Genomic DNA, 17,282 nt, shown 5'->3' with positions numbered 1-17,282 from the left:
GCATGAATTAGATATTCAGGAACACTGAATAATTTCCACCGAACATCTAATTTGCTTCTCTGGGGATGCAACAAGAAGAACCAGGTCAACTTTTTTTATCCACTTGCCAAACAAAGAGCACAAGTCATGGTTAGGGAGAGGAGGAACCAACGAAAGGGGTTGTATCTGCATCAGCCAGCATTTTGCTTGGGGCGAATTGGTGGTCATATTACAGAACTGCATAGCAAGCAAATTTATGAAATCCTGCTTGTGCGTGACATGTTATAGGCTGGTTCCTGTTGCTAGCAAGGGGGCAAAATGTAAATGTTTGTTTGTTACCTCCTTTTCAGAGGCAACCTGCGTTCCACAAAATGTGGTCACTGTCCCCCTGCTGATGCCTCTTGTTATGCTTCTGGAGCGCCAGGCTGTCGTGTTTGATGGAATGGACGTGTGGGAGAACACGGACCAAAGCTGCGAAATAATGCTGAAACACTTGGCAACTGCTCGCTTGATAGCGCAGAATGCTGACCTGTACAGCGCAAATGCAGAAAGGATGTTAGCAGGTAGGAGGGGAATGTACTGCTGCACACAGTTTAATTTCACAGAAACGAGTGGGGAGGGAATCACGTCCAGGGCTGTTGAAAACAGGTCTTGTTTCTTAGAAGAGTGATGTTGCAGGATGGCTATGCATCAAATGCACCTCCTGGTATTTGCAATCTGCACAAAGTAGCAGCTTTGGTGTATGCTGTGCTTGTTGCCCATGTCTATTCAGTGCTGTAAGCTGGAACCAGCTAAGTCTTGCAAGTAGATTCAGTTGAGGAACCAAGCACCTGCCCTTTTTAGGTACTTGCCATGACTATAGCAGAACAGCTTCAAATTGGGCTTTGTTGTAGGCGATACATCTATGAGAAACATTTCTCATGACCAGGTTTAAAGTATGGTTGGATGAATAGGTTTTTAAGATGACAAAAAGCTTTATGGGATGAGATTGGCAGGTCCAGAACTGGTTTCCTTGTTTGGCCACTGGGGGGATGGGAGGCAGCCCTCCACTTTGGGTACCCTCTTCAAAGTGGCTAATTTTTTATATGAAGAGCATCCTTAGGGATGCAGTCGTGTGGAAAAATGATAATCTGACCTAGTGGCGTAGCATTTGGGGTGTGTGTGTATGGTGGCTGGGGCGCAGTGGCGGCTCTTTTGCCTTATGGGCAGACTGCAACAGCAGCTTCACTCGAGTGGTGTATCATGGCTGAAACTGCCACTGCTCCTGGGTCCAGCTTCACCCGCGATATACCACTGAGTGAAACCGCCTTCATACCAGTAAAGAGGGAAGAACAAGCTGCATTGGCGAGGCGCCAATACCGCTCGTTCCTCCACTTCTTTAAACTGCTCTGCTGAGGAGCGTGGCTGTCCTTGCCTTAGCCAAGCAGTTTTACGGAACCACCAGCTTGCACAAGGTGGCTGCTCTGTGAAACTGAAAGGTGTGTGGTTGCTGCTTCCCTTAGCTAAGCAGTTAATGGAGCCCGTGCAAACCAGTGGAGAAGCCAGTGGGTTGGGAAGCTGCTTCCTCACTGGGGCGAAACCGCCTCAGCGATGACACTCTGACAAGTTGCAGCGCTGTGGTAGGAAAGCAGGGTAAACGTGGTTTATCACCAGATCACGATGTTTGCTTCCTGCATAGAAGAAACATTGCCAGGCTTCTGACTGAGCTGGCCTTTTCAGACTGTTGCAGTAAAAGGTGCTTGTCTTGGATGCCTTCATGGTGAGAAGGCTGTTTTATAGTAATTTATTTTCCATTTCCTCCCATCAGGTTTTCAGCCAGATGACGAGATGAATGAGATCTTCAAAACAGAATTTCAGATGAGATTGCTCTGGGGCAGCAAAGGAGCACAAGTTAACCAAAGTGAAAGATATGAGAAATTCAACCAGATCTTAACTGCACTCTCCCGAAAATTAGAACCCCCTTTAGCAAAGCAGATGGAGCAGTGAAATGCTCAATGGACACTAAAGAAAATACACTGTAAAACAGGCCTGCATCAAATGTTTGCCCTTCCCTATCCCCTCAGAGTAAGAAGAGGGTGCCTTTTTGGGGTGGGTGTGTATGTGCGGGAAAGTACTTCCTGAAAAGTATTTTCCAGGAATATTTGCATTCCCTGACCGACTTTTTGATTGGCACATTCTTAAAAACTGTTTCTCCTTGCTGGCAGTAGTGATTCCAGCCAAAACAGGGGGTCACAATGTGAATTCACATGCACGGCCCATTGAGAAAAAGGGTAGCGCTGCTTTCTGGCTCATAATCGAGGAAGAATTGCTGAAGGGGGTGTGAGAGTACTTGTTGCCACTGCCAATCATTTTTGCATACTCTTGCTGTATTGCAAGTGTCATTTGCAGCACCTTCAGGATTTGTAAATTGCACCATGTGCATTTTTTTAGCTGCCTAATAAGATTTGACTACTGATTTACAAAGGAATCATTATTTATTATGGATCTCTTTAATTATCTCTTGCTCAACGAAGACACTGTCCTGTTAACGTAAAGTATTGCTGACACAGTGGTTTGATTAGAATATTTTTAGTCTTGCATCAAATAATGTTATTAATAAACTGTAAGTAAGACTAGAAGTTACAGGATTGGCTTTGCAGAAGGTATCAGTTGTATGATATCCCATACGCTTGTGAATTAAAGCATCTCATGGTGGAAGTATTTTGTGTTCTTTCCTCAGTGAAGTGGGAGAGGATATACTGGGGGCCCCAAGCTGCCCAGAACTGACCTGCTCATCTTTCCTCCTGAACTTTCTTCTCTCTCCAACTTCCATCAGCCCCAAGCAGCAAGGGTAGTGATAAAGGATGATGGAATTACTCTCAGCAGCCAGAAACATAACTTAGACACTGCAAGGACCTATCAGGAATGAACATAGACCACTGGTACCAAAAATGTATGGCAAACTGCCCTATTAGAAAAGCTTAGCAACAAACTTAAAACTAGCACAGGGTCAAGCAAAGGAGGACACCTTCACCCTAGTATGGTTCCCCTTAATCACATACACAGGACAATGACCTATCCCCCCCCCCAAAATCATACAAATCAATATGGCTAACCTGACCTCCCACATACACACAACCAAGCAAGCTCAGGACACCCCCCCCAATCTCTCACAATATCAACAAAAAAAATCCCATACTAGGCAACAGAACAAAAGAACAATCACCCCCCCCAAAAAAACCCTCTCTTTTCTCCCAGCCACAAGATGTCTACAACAAAAGTATCACTAAATGTAAATAAAGTGGTAATGATAAATGTACCCCTGTCTGTTTTGTAACACAAAATCCTTCAAAACTAATTGCAAAATAAAGGGTGCTGGAAGTTGACCAAGTCATACAACATTGCAATTCCGCCCCCCCTTCCTTGGCTAAAACTGCTTTTATGTTCTGCTCTCTTGCCTTGAGAGCCCTCAGTGCCCTCACCTCAGTGTCCACAACTGTTAACCGCGAATGTATTTCATAACTTATATCATGTAACATTTCTCAGATCCCGATGCCTGAATCAAGCCACTTGCAGAGTATATGGAGAAAGAGTAGACAAAGGCTTGGGAGGGAAGGTGGGATTGTGGTACTTCATAAAGCACCAGCCACACTATTGTTTATTTATGGAAGTATATACGTTCCCCCCTTGTAAAGTATCAAGGAACTATACAGGCAAAAACATTCTCTCCCTGCAACCAGTTTGTCCAACAATGGCTCAAAGAAAAAACACCAATCTATCTTTCTGCTTGTATGCTGGAAGGCATGGTGTGACACTTAAATGTGACACTTAAAAAAGAAAGAAGTGAAGCAAAATAACGGCAAGGGTTTTTTTTGGATAGCTTTCACACACTAGTGCATTCCTCATTGCTTTCAAGCACATGCCTTGCAATCATCACAAAGCATGTCTTAATCTGCAGCTTCCCAGTCAAGAATCACAAAATTCTGACACAGTTTCCACTTCTTTGGCATTAGAAAGCTAAGGAATGAGCACACAAAAGGCCCGCTTTGGATTCTGAAGACAGCAGAAGACGAAGGAGGCAGCTGCCCAAAGGTCTACCAAGGAAAATAGGGCTCAAATGGAGAATGTAACTGATCTGCAAGCATGCTGGCTGCTACTCCTTGGCACACATACAGATGGCACTGATTAAGGGAGAGGGGGCTGGGTAGACACTTGCTCCAAAAACTTTGGAAAGCTCCAAAGCTCTTGTCTGCATATGTGGAACTGCACAGAAGCTACAATGACCATGTCCCAGGCTATTCAATCCTCCCAAATTCCCCAACCACCAGCCACTCCCCCCCACCCCAAATTCTGTACTCCACCCACCTCTGCATACCAGATGAAACAATGCTGCTTGTTATATGGTCACTTACCCAGGCATGCTGAAAGGCTCTGATGTTACTAGAGGTTCTTTGCCCCTCAGCTTGCTCCATCCTCTAACTCCTTCCTAAAGCATGTGAAGAAATTCAAGTGGAACTAAGTTAAGGGTTATAAAACTGCAAGTTAACCGATCACGTAAAGGAACTGTTCAGGTAACTTAAGGGCTTAGTTTTGGCACCAGGGATTAAACCTGCTTGTCTGAACTGGGCCCGCTAACAGGAAAACAGGGGACTTTGTCCTTCTAACCAAAGGAATGCTCTTGCCTTCTTCCAAGCATGAGCATGTTAACATTAGGGGGGGGGGCACCTAAAGCCACATTCCTTCGCCTGCAACAGAAGACAAGGAAATTGTCAGGGCCATGAAAAGGTTGCTTTTAATTCCATGAAAATATTTTCAAGAGAACCACTATTTTTTTTAACAAAGCATTTAAACATTTAAAAATCAACACGTGCACAAAAGATTAAAAATTACTGGAAAGTTGTAAGACTCAAGACAATTCATCAGGTTCAAAATTTTCAGCATGATTTTAGCTAACTGTGCAAGTACAAATATTTCCCCCCCTCCCTTTAAATGTAATAACCCTCATAAATTCACTGTGCCTTATACCACAGAAAGAAAATCTTCTCCTGAGGAAACAAATCCTGTTCCTAGAAAAACAGTAGCATGAAAGAACGGTTATTAGTCCTTTGCTATTGAGTTATTTAGTAGAAGCCCATGAGTTCGTTAGGCAAAATCTACAGGGCTCCTGGCTGCAAGTTATATTGAGAACATTTTCTCATTATATTTAACTTTGAAATAATATTCTTTTTTTAAAACAACAACAACAACCCACTAGGTTGGTCTTTTAAAAACCCAAAAGCTGAATGACTAATACCATGTAGTTTTGTCAGTAATGAGTAAAGAGGTCACATCATATAAATAACCCTGTGTACAATATCCGAAAAAAATCTAACCTTTAGTGTTTAATTACCCACCCCCGCCCCTGTAAATACACTATGTCATTTGCGTAATAGTGGCACACTTAATAATAAAAAGAAGAGACCACAATAGTCACACAGATTTAGTTTTACTGGTAGTACAATTCCTAATAACACTGAAAAAAAGTTCTAAAGGAATCCAGCACTGCCGTGTCCAAATATTGCTTCAACCCCCCACCCCACCCCTAGAAAAACCGGTTTGTTTGTTTGTTTTTAACATTACCACAAACAGCAAAAAAAGCTGGACCGATGAAGCTTTTAACTTAAATAGTTCCTCCTTCCCTCCCTCCTAACTCCCCATATTCTAAGATTCCCCTATTTATTTTAGATGTAGGGATGATTTCATTAACAGAACTAACAAATGGCAGACAAAACAACATGGGCAATATGGATGTGTGCTGCAGACAACTATATTTACATGTATAAACATTTCTCAAATCTCGAATGTTTACAAGGAAAAGTGCACATAGATCATTACAAAGTATCACTCCAATTTTTCAAATGGTCCTTACAATGAAGTGTCACTTGGAAACAGACTTAGCACTGCAGTTAATTAGAAACTGGAGTCTTTCCCCACCCAACCCTGCCCCGCCAACTCAAGAAATAAGAGACAATCAAGAAGGGGAAAAAAAAAGTTCCCATAAAAATCCTATTAAAAACATTCATTAGACATAAAATGAAAACGATACATGTGTTTTGCTTCCAATGCATAAAGTTTACAATGCACCATGTATCATGTTGTGGCAGAGGCCCAGAAAGCATCTGCCAAGGCTACCAGCAGCTGTAGTATACTGTAGGAAGATGCAGGAGGTCATTTGGAGCAGAGGCTCAAAGCCCTTTGTGGGATACTGAAGTGGTAAGCGTTGGCAATCAACAGATTTAGGCACTCGAGAGTTTTAAGGCAGCATCTGAATGGCAAGCACTTCTGAAAACAGTCGTTTTGTCTTGTGGTGAAAAAAAAAATCTTTGCTGTTAAATCTCAGGCTGTTCAGTGCTCACGGGTTATTGAGGTGTTGAGGATGGGCTGCTGGGACACGTTCCTTTCCCCCAAATCAAAATGAATGTTAGGTTTTTGCACATCAGTCGCAACACAAAAAAAGAACTGGAATGTAATGATGATGGTCATAAAGAGAAAAAAAGGTAACAATAGCAGCATTAAGTGGAAACTGAAATAAAAAGAAAAATGAGCTTTAGTGCTGGAGATAACAGAACTACAGTAAAGTGGGGTTTTGCTACGGACGCAGAAGAGGAGGAAGAGCTATGGAAATACAAAAAACATTAGGCAGGCAGGCCTGATACGTATCTAGACATGCAGGAGGAGGTTAGGGCGAGAATGGAGGTGGCACAGGCAGAGACTGTGAAGGATGACATGGCTTCAATTCAATGCCAGCTCAAAACGGGCATGGAAAATGAGGCAGCCGAAACAGCCAATAGGCAATGCAACGGGCAGACAGCAAAAGTAGGGCTTTCTCAGGACCACAAAAGGAATGCGTTTTCAGGTGGTTTGGTTCTGCTGAAATGGAGCTGTGGTTTTACTGTAACGATTCTGAATACACAGAGGGATGTTAACATGGTTAGTGAGTCATGTTTGCCTGCATGCCTTCATGCAACTGGCTTTTGCCCTTCTTGCTGGGCCTAACTCCCTCCCCATGCCCACCCCCCTTAAAAAAAAAAAGCAGCTGCATGTAACCTCCTTCAACATCTCGCCCATTTTCTCAGAAACCCGCTTCAGGAACCTGCAGTCCAAGAGGAAAAAAGAGAAGAAAAGAATTACCAGAGGCCTTCAGAGAGAGAAGTGTGCTCATAGGATAAAGTAAATAAATAAATAAATAAAACCCCTCTCAAATGGTTAGAAAATAAATCCTCCTATGCATAGGAAATGGCACCAAGCCTTTTCAAGCGTTCCTAGCTTCCAGGGTAACCCCTCCAGCCCAAGTAAAAATGTACAGGTTGAATTATGTACTTATGTAGAATTATAGTGCATCAGCGACTATCATCCCAGTCCATTGATCTATTCCAGGCCCGGGCGCTCCAATGTGCACACAGGGATTTTCACAATAGCATATCCGTGCATTTTAGCAAAGGGGGGCTCATCGGCATCCGCCTTCCTTCAGGTACGCAGATATGCTCCTTCTGAATGGGGTAGTCCGCACCGAATGTGTGCACGTGAAATTGAGATGCAGCGTTGCCTGGACTCCTGGAACAGATGTTTACCAGGAGATATTTTTCCCCCAAGAGTGTCGGTGCAAGAGAAGGGGTAGTTGCCTTTTACTGACAGAATAACCTTGTCAGGAATCCCAAGCAGAAGGAAATCATTTCAGCAACCCATGTTACATTCAAAATCTTTAACAGGTAGGAACGGAATAAAGCGGGGCACATTAGCATGCTGCACACCTGCTGAATCCCCAGTTACTAGCTATGCACTTCCCCAGCTACCTTCCACATTCATCCTTTGTAGGATGGGAAAGTGCCGCTCGTTGATTTTGCAAAGAAAAAAGTGCAGTAATGTGTACGCGGCAGGCATGTTTGTAAACGTTAGCAGCAATCTCTTACACCTAAGCAATGGCTTGTACACTCGCAGCAGAAACGGTTTCTTTGTTTTCTGAGCTGCACCTCATTGCACTGGGTTGTCAGCCGTTTTCCATGCACAATGCAGAACAGGGCAAGAGAACAAGGAGGAAAGGCTTGCATTCAGAAAAGCAGATCGCTTGCCCACTTAATCTGCAGGAGAGCCATTTTCACTTAATTATTAACTGGGTATTGGAAAATGGTTTTGGGGGTGGGATTTGGGAAGGGGGAAGGGGTTGGCTAACGGACTGTACACACTGATGCGATGGAAATAATAGCTATAGTGATCAATTTTTTTAATAAAAAAATTAAGCCAGTAAAAAGTCCCCCCCCAAATAAAAAAAACCCATTGAAATCATAGCAGATTAACCATTGATTGTAAGAGAATGCTTAAAAGCCCTGAAGCAGACAGAGGCAGAGCGAGAAGACATACAGGCACGGCACTGGCCAAAGCTGTGTCAGAGACTCATTGAAACGCAGACGTTCTTCCAGCTTCAGTACAGACATCCCCGGACGAGCTCACATGGTGAACAACAGATTGAAAGGCTTCCCGAATGCTCTTAACACTTTCCATCCATCTGTGTGCTTCAGGATTCATTAAGGAATGTTCATTGCTAAGCTGACGGGCTGGAGGTTAGATATAGGTTACTGCACCTTTACTGTTCTTCTCTAGAGTCACATCGATGTAGGATGTTGGCACGTATCCTTCTTCTCCGTTCTGCCTCCGGGCTCTAGTCCACCCATCCCCTTTATCTTCCTCTATGATGTACAGAATCTCCCCTTCTTTCATCGCCAGAGTGCCTTCATTGTGACCTAGAAGGAAATGGGGATACGCACAATAAGAAAACCTTCGCCACAGCTCTCGCAGGGTTTAAATGCAAGCTCCCTCGGCTCTCATTTTCCACCCATGGGAGGAAACATCAAATCTGTGAAACAGAGCATATGTTCCAATTGTAGGCCAGGAGACAAAACATGGTCTCTTGTTGCAAAGCTGAACACACGCCAATGGCTGTTTTTCTAATCTAACATATTTGTTTTGTTACCACGCTGCAGCATTTTCCTGCCGTTAAACAAAAATGATTTATGGCATGATTTCCCAGAACCAAAACCAGCTGCTAGAATCCTTTATATGCAGACAATTATTATCTAGGTAAGGCAAAAGGTAATTGCTCTATTTGTGTGTGTGTAAATTTATCTCCCATAAGCTAATCTTACCATCGAAAGGATAAATAGCTTTGCAGTGTCCTATGGCTGGTAAGGGATCATCATCTTCAAACTCATCGTCAAATTCATTATGGGGGCCGTGCTGCTGAGGTGGGCTTCGAACTTCTTGGTTTGCATCATCGGTGTAGCTCCCTTCAGGGCTGCAATGCAATGGTTCGAGACAGGGAACCTTCACACTTTGCAAATTAAGAACCCCAACATTTCCCATATGCTTATCATAACATTTGCTGACTCCGCTTCAGCCCACAGTAACTATGCATGGCAAACCCCTACATAAATACTTATTGCTACAGATGAATACAGGCGTAGGCAGGGAGTATAGATAAGATCCAAGGAGAGTCCTTATATGAAGAAGGAGCTCTGATTTCAGAACAGAGCCTATCGGATCAAAATACGCAGAATATAGAAACGCTCTTTTAAAGTTTTGTCTATGGGAACAGAATTATGCCACTGCTATCACCTTCTCCTCTGCCTCTCCAGAACCATGCACGGCTGTGAGAGTGGAGAAGAGAACTGTATGCATGTATGCTAATACAGTGGTACCTCGGTTTACGAACTTAATCTGTTCCGGAAGTCTTAAACCAAAACCGTTCTTAAACAGAGGTGCGCTTTCTCCAAGGAGGCCTCCTGCCACTGGGGCCCTTCCACTGTTCAGATTCCGTTCTTAGACCAAGGTAAAGTTCTCAAACCGGGACACTATTTCCGGTTTTGCAGAGTTTGTAAACCGAATCGTTCTTAAACACGGCTGTTCTTAAACTGAGATACCACTGTACTCATGAAGCAAGAACATTCACAGTCCCTGGTTTGCTTTGCTAGGCAAAAGATAGGGTACGGGCTCCGTTAGGCAAAATATAGGGTACGGGCTCCGTTCCTTATCGGCTACCCAAAATACAAATTGTACGTGTGTGGTTTTCATCTTTTTGATACAGCTTTCTAAATCTGAGGCCACATTCCTTGGGTCATTGCTGGGACTGTCCAAGCCTCAGTTTCACCTTGCTAGTTACAAGAAGGTGAAGAGCGGTTGTTCCTTAACTGCAGCTAAGGAGAGCTAAATACCTCATTGACCCTTTTAAGGAGAGGGGAGGGAACACGAAACTATCTGAAGTTGGATGCAATTCTTTAAGCAAATAATTCATTTAAAAATGTATACTGCTCATCTTAAAGTGTTGCAATCAATGAAAAGATAAAACAATTAAAACATTCCAAGGGAAACCTATAAATTTAAACACTCATCACTCAAATGTCAAGCATTCAAATGTTCTTAATTCAAAAGGTGTACTAAACAAACATTAAAATTGCTGGACACACACACACACGCACACACAGTTACATGAGGTGAAGACAAGATTTGAAGAGGAAGTCCTAATTTATCTGCAATTCCACCTTCTCTTTTCAGCTCCAGCAACAAAAACATTGCTTTTGTGTAACGCAGCAATTACAACTGCAGTGCCTAGTTGAGAGGTGGGCAACCCATCGACCTCTAGCTATTTCTGGACTCCAACTCTCATCAGTCTTATTCACTCATCGCGCTGTCTGGGACTGATGTGAGTTGGAGTCCAACAATATGGAGCAAGCCACAGGTTCCCCACCCTGGGCTAGAACACTGGGAAGTGAGCTTAAAGTAAGGAAAGAGAGAGAAGAGGGCCTAAAAAGCAAGTGGGAAAGGGTTTGGGGAGGTTCTGGGGGTGGAAAGGCAATACTCTATGTTTAATCAAATTCTAGATGGATGCAGTGACTGCTGTTTTAGAAAACGACAGTGCAAAGACAGGGGACTTTAGTTTTAAAAGATAAATATAGTGACCTCTCTCGTCCTTGGGTCACGAGGTGGTTGATGTCACTGCTGTGTCTACGGTCTCCTCTTGCTGCTACTTTACCTTCAACTTCAGTAAGCCAGGCCTTGAGACAGAGAGAGATCATTTGGCACCAGAAGCAAAATAAATGCTTAGAGACCAAACACATATCTTAACTTTTCTCAAAACAGATTTGTATTCTAAAGCAAAATCCTGGAACTGTGAGTTACCAAATTCACCGCAAGCTCTATGAAGGGGCCATGAACTGGGGACACCATCCTCTGGGGCTGCACTCCTGCACAAGTCACATGACCCTTATGAGATTGTGGCTCCTCCCGAAAGGGGTTTCTTTGGGGCACAGAACTCAAAAAAGGATGTGATTTGCGGTGCCATGCCTGAAAAAAAAGTGCAGCTGGAGATTGCCATTTTGGTCATTGTTCTCGTGAGAAGAAAAAAAAAGGGATGTCCCGGTTTTTTGGGGGTGGGCAGTTGATGCATATATGAAAGTCCCACACGCCAGTACAATATTAAGGATTCTTCAATTTCTCTTAACTCACTCATCTGTTCAGGAAGTCTCCCAATTCATACATATAAGTGCACGATTCGTCAGCTCTGAGGTACTACAGAGATTGAAAAATTGAATCTGCAAAAATATTTTCAAACCAGTGCTCTTCCAGCTATTCGGTTCTGTAGAGAATAGCTACATGCTTCTTGTTTCAGGGCTCGAACATCTCTAAAGGTAAAGGCAAGGACTGCCATAGGATTTTTACCAATCGCAACTGGTGAACTAAATTGGAAACATTAAGGCCCAGATGGCTTTAAAGTGGCAGGTGTTGTAAATGGGATGGAGTGTAAAAGCAACCAGGATTCCCCCCACATTATGAATACCCTTTCGGGATTTTTTGGAGGATGCCTTTTCTAGAGGCATCTGAAATCTTATACCAGCCTTCTTTCAAAACATCTTAATAGATTTTAACCTCATTCTTGTGAATTTCCATTCTAAGGCGGTCCATGTTGCTCATAGTTTCAGCCAACTTTGGCTGAAGACTGCTCGGATCACCCATTTGCGGGTTTTTCTCATATACGTCTTTCATTTTGATGAGCGCATCTCTGTAGGAAGAAAAAAAAGTATATCGAATTAGAAAATTGTTTTCCTTGCAACAATGAAACTGAGGAGGGAGGAAGAGAAAGCAGTACAATTTCTTAACACTCGGGACACCCCCAAAACTATGGGGTTTGAGAGGACTTATGAGCAACACTGAGAACGTTAACGATAAATTGATGTTTGTAGAAGAGACATTTTGATGCCTAGGAAAAGAGCAATAAAAATAAGGTCAAGATACAATAACAGAAAAGCAAAATTACTTCTGATCTGTCTCTTTTTGTAGTTCTCTGTTAAGTTCATCAATTCGCTGCTGCAGTTTTTTCCGCCTTTGTTCTGGAGGCAGGTGGCTGAAATCTTCTTGAGCAGGGCCCTGAAACAAGGTGAAAATACAGCCCTCAGAAAATGCGGCTATTCACATTTCTGCTGGCACCTCACACATAACCAACAGCACTTCCTCACTGGATGAAGAACTGATTTTTTAAACACCACAATGCTGCAAAGCATAGTTCCGGGGGGGGGGGGGAATTGCACACATCAGACTGAATTATTTTCTTGATGGCCTGTGATTCCCTCCCCACCCCCTCAATCTGAGATTTTCAAGATGTTACAGATTATAAACAGCTCTTCCATGTGTTAAATAATCTTGAAGGGAAAGCAAATCCATTTCAGAGGAGGTTATAGACTCGGAAGGGGTGTGTGTGGAAATATACTAATGAACCAGAATGAAAAAAAGCATCTTTAATTTAGAAAAAAAACAAAACCTGCAAAATATTTCAAATGCGCGAATGAGGGGAGCATAGGGTAGATCGGTGACGCTGCTGGAAAACCTCTGGTCATTATGGAACAAGCAGTCGCAAGACTAGACAGGTTTAGCATAAATTATGGTAAAGGTAGCCATGTTTAGCCTCTTGTAACAAACATTACTGCTTTGGTAAGACACCTACCCCTCAAAATCACAAGCCACAATGAATTTGTCAGTCTTTGCAAAGTGCGGCAAGACTCTCGGTCTTGTCATGATTCAGGTTCCCCTAGAACCTCAAACCCTGATAAAGCTTACCCACATTGTTCCTACCCACCACCGAAGACAATCCCCACAAATTATTCACCAATGTTTCCAATAGGAGGGGGGGAAATTCTAGAATATGGAAGCCCCTTTCCCGACAAGTAATGTGAAGTAATCAATGTCATAAGGAGCAGCGATGCCAGAAATATCCAACATGATATTCTCAATAGAGAGCTTACTGGGACAAAGCAACATGAAACTATTTGTGCCTTAAAGTACCAGTAGAGCACAAAATTATTGAGATTTTCTACCAATCTATATGGGTTTCTATAAATGTCAAGCCAGCCTCATCCCAGAGAAAAGTCAAAATTTCATTGAGAGAACCCATAAGGAACTTGGGGATGAAAAACAATGGGTGGGGGTGGGGAGGAAACACGCTGTGAATATCCAAAGAGGTATTAAAAGCTGGCATAATAATGTTCTTCTGTCCCATCACCTCCTGGCAAATAGAAGGGGAATAAATGGAGGCAGTGAGAGATTTTACTTTCTTGGGCTCCATGATCACTGCAGATGGTGACAGTAGTCACGAAATTAAAAGACACCTGCTTCTTGGGAGAAAAGCAATGAAAAACCTAGACAGCATCTTAAAAAGCAGAGAAATCACCTTGCCGACAAAGGTCCGTATAGTTAAAGCTATGGTTTTTCCAGTAGTGATGTATGGAAGTGAGAGCTGGACCATAAAGAAGGCTGATCGCCGAAAAATGGATGCTTTTGAATTATGGTGTTGGAGGAGACTCTTGAGAGTCCCATGGACTGCAAGAAGATCAAACCTATCCATTCTGAAGGAAATCAGCCCTGAGTGCTCACTGGAAGGACAGCTCGTGAAGCTGAGGCTCCAATAATTTAGCCACCTCATGAGAAGAGAAGACTCCCTGGAAAAGACCCTGATGTTGGGAAAGATTGAGGGCACAAGGAGAAGGGGACGACAGAGGGCGAGATGGTTGGACAGTGTTCTCGACGCTACTAACACGAGTTTGACCAAACTGCGGGAAGCAGTGGAAGACAGGAGTGCCTGGCATGCTCTGGTCCATGGGGTCACAGAGAGTTGGACACGACTGAACAACAATAACAAAGTACTAGCAACAGGGATGTTATTAAGTGGCTTTCATTGCATACCCAGAGGTTTAAACAAAATCTTATTAAAGAGATCTGAAAACATTCGCTTTCACCTGAATAGCGGCTAAAAGGTTAACTGGCACCCAAGTTAAAACTTTTCAGCACTGCTTAACCCAGAGATCTGACATGTCAGTTTAAAAATGGGCACCCAACTTTGCAATAAGGGAAATCCTGGTTAGGAGTAATGATAGTTAATCTCTTTGCCAGGGAATTGTGATGATAAGGGAGGGGAAATCAGCACCGGGGAGAAGCTGCAAGGAGGGAAGCAGGCCATGTAGCAGAACCAAGCCTAATACTCCATTCCTTACGTTTGTTTTGCCAAACTGTAGTCTAACTCATTTTCAATGGCGTTAAAATGGGCAAACATGGTGACAACAAAATGCTTTGCAATTTAGACAGCAGAATACATTATTAGGTATATTTCCCAGTTCCACACAACTCCTTATCCTGTTGAGAACACTCCAAAAATCCATTCTCCAAGCTTGCTGTGGCGACAGGCCAACCTCCCAGAGGTTCTTTTTCATCACGCTGAGGTTTGGAGGAGAGAAAAAGTGCTTTGCCACTTCAAGCTTACTTTGAAGACTCTCCCCAGTAACTGGCATTCCATCTCCAAGACGAGGGGCAGTACTTTGCCTTCAGGACAGGTAGCCACTGGCAGTTTGTAATCCACAAATTTGTCTAATCCTTTTTAAGCCATCTAAGTTGGTACCCATCATTACATCTCGTGGTTAGCCATCACGGCATCTTCATACTAAATCTAAGTTTATCCCCTCTATCCTCTAACAACAGGATGTATCAAAAGAAACATGAAGTCTACATGCAGTCTTATGGATCAGAAGTTAACTTATTTCCTTTACCACTTGGTTCAGAATAAAGGTAAGAATTATTGATATTCACTAAAAATAGGCCCATCGTGTTTTTCCTTCTTTCAGGGGGTACTCAAGGATTTGCAGTACTGGCACCTCTTTTTGCTGTTAAAAAGTGTGGCACTTACTGTAACAACTTCATGGTGAGTACCAGCACCTATTTTCCTAAAAGAAGAAGAAAGCACTGGATAGGCCAACTAAGATTTCTCTTGCTTTCTCTGGTTAAAATCTGCCAAATATCAATGCAGATATGTTCAGAAGCAAATGTGACTATTTACCTCCAATTTACCGAAGTCTTGTAAAGTTGCTTCCACCGAAGTCAATGCAAACGGTTCCTACTACGTACATCCAACCTTGGTTAGTTTGGACTATAATTAACAAGTTCTCTGCTACAAACAGGCTGTTTCAATGAAATCCACCTACTTGAGCACATTTAGTAAGTTAACTATAGCATCAACCAGTAATTACAAGCAAAACAAGAATTCAAAAGTCTATGTGTGTTTACGGTTTGCCATCTGCTCAGAGAATCTGTTTCAAAGGGCTGTAAAACAATAAGGCCTATTAAGTTAATTTCCCTCCAAAATCTCACACTAATCTCCTTTTCAGCAGAGTTGTAAGCCTTCCTTTTAAAAGCATTGCTCTGTGTGTTGAACTTGTGCTAAACAGCTCCTACATAAATCATGATTTTAAATGCAAAACTATAAAATTATCATGCATTGTCTCTTATATTAAGTTATTCTAGTTAAGAACAATGAGCTGCATTAGGGATTTTAGATTTGTGTCACTCAAGGTAGTTTTTAAGAGATAACTTTTGCTCTCACATAATTGTCTTTTATTTTTAAGCATAATAAAGGCCTCACTCAATATACACAAATGAGAAACTATAGAAACAATCTCGCAAAAAATAGGCAATTCTAATTTCCATGAGAATCAATGGAACTTAAGCCCTTAACTGTTCAATTGTACTTTTGCTGCAATTCTACCTTCAAAACCTTATTTGAAATAAAATGGAACTGTCTGCAATAAAGGAGCAAAATTTGTCACCTGCTTCCTGCCACAGAAATTATTTTCTACCGAACACAATTAAAAATATGAATCTGTATGTAAATATTGGGCATCATGCCTCCTTTACCAAAGGAAACAGAATAATATCTCAAAACCTCCTCTCCCGATTCTGTCTGCCACATCGACTGTGAACACTTAACTAAATTGTAGAAACAGGGTTGCCTCCTTATAAAAATTGCTGATTTTACAAATAAGGATAAAGAAGATATGTAACAGTATGATCAATGAACAATGCCATCAGATAAACTAGGAAAGCTTTGAGGCATATTCACAACGGAATGCTTCTCCCATGATCAACAGTAATTAAGCTCAGAAGAAAAATTTGACTTTTTACACTAAATAATTTCAATCTATTTAAATACTTTATTTTTACGGATTGTTAAATAGCACTGATTGTTGTCAACAGCCAGGCAACTTCATTTTAAACAAACCACCATCACTGGCTAAAAGTTTTCAACAGCAGTTTTGCCCTAATAATAATAATGAGTGGTATCTGGCTAAGCTACAATCAAGAGTAGGGCTATTGAAATCCATGGATTTAAGTTAAGCCAGTGGGTCTACACAGAAGATGACTGCCTAGTACATTCATTTGTTATTACCTGGCCATGAAAATCCATCTACTTTGCATGTGTAAGAGAATGTGTTAAGTGGGGTAGTGGGAAACAGGTTCAGCTGTCTGCAACAAAGATTTTCAGAAACGGAATTGCAATAACTACCATGGTTATCAGTTATGGACTAAATGAAATGTTTTTTTAAAAATGCCTCGTTCACAAGCACCTTGTAGGAAAAGGAAGCTCTGGATTGAGTACCGGTAGGTATCACTCTCATTTTATGGAGGCAAAACAGGAGTACATCCTTGCCTATAGGTTGAATTCCTTTTCTCTGTGCAATGTCAGGAGTCTATTTTGTTCACACCAAGCACAAATGGATAATGAGACAAAGAGTAACTAAGAATACGTATCTGAATACCAATTCACTCAAAGCAACCATGAGATGGACACGATTTCAAAAAGCTACTTTCATGCTGTTGTTACGAAGTTAACAGCACACAGGCCTTACCGTCTTCACCGACCACTGACCGGTACAGTTGAAAACAGAAAGAAACAGGGTATTATTTTCATGCTACCAAGC

At 42.2% G+C, this 17,282-nt stretch overlaps 2 protein-coding genes across 9 annotated transcripts in view; one reads left to right on the top strand and one right to left on the bottom strand.

Annotated features, from left to right (window-relative positions):
• BCAR3 (BCAR3 adaptor protein, NSP family member) overlaps positions 1–2,676 on the top strand; it is a 103,335-nt gene extending 100,659 nt beyond the window's left edge. For all 4 annotated transcript variants that reach the window (XM_088673140.1, XM_088673142.1, XM_035121711.3 and 1 more), the window contains 2 exons: positions 330–542; positions 1,787–2,676. In XM_088673140.1, coding sequence (XP_088529266.1) covers positions 330–542; positions 1,787–1,965 — 392 coding nt within the window. In that variant the 3' untranslated portion in view covers positions 1,966–2,676. The remainder of the gene's footprint in view (positions 1–329; positions 543–1,786) is intronic.
• Positions 2,677–2,735: 59 nt separating this feature from the next.
• The window catches only part of FNBP1L (formin binding protein 1 like), a 71,551-nt gene continuing 57,004 nt past the window's right edge, over positions 2,736–17,282 (bottom strand). Inside the window, exons 10-16 of one of the 5 annotated variants that reach the window (XR_009557875.2) lie at positions 12,302–12,411; positions 11,914–12,046; positions 10,948–11,042; positions 9,138–9,286; positions 8,577–8,735; positions 4,371–4,444; positions 2,736–2,874 (exon numbers count right to left, since the gene is read on the bottom strand). Coding sequence is in view for 4 of the 5 variants with exons in the window: in XM_060276716.2 (XP_060132699.1) it covers positions 8,557–8,735; positions 9,138–9,286; positions 10,948–11,042; positions 11,914–12,046; positions 12,302–12,411; positions 17,211–17,225 (681 nt within the window). In the remaining variant the exon portion in view is untranslated. Of the gene's footprint in view, positions 2,875–4,370; positions 4,445–4,734; positions 6,521–7,044; positions 7,091–8,201; positions 8,736–9,137; positions 9,287–10,947; positions 11,043–11,913; positions 12,047–12,301; positions 12,412–17,210; positions 17,226–17,282 lie in introns of those variants that run through there. The other 4 variants (XM_088673143.1, XM_035121717.3, XM_060276716.2 and 1 more) reach the window with 4 other exon arrangements.

The sequence above is a fragment of the Zootoca vivipara genome, chromosome 7, assembly GCF_965207765.1.
Source record: "Zootoca vivipara chromosome 7, rZooViv2.hap1.1, whole genome shotgun sequence".
NCBI classification, from domain to species: Eukaryota; Metazoa; Chordata; class Lepidosauria; order Squamata; family Lacertidae; genus Zootoca; species Zootoca vivipara.
The sequence above is the reverse complement of the archived record's forward strand: the minus strand, read 5'-3'. Positions and strand labels throughout refer to the sequence as shown.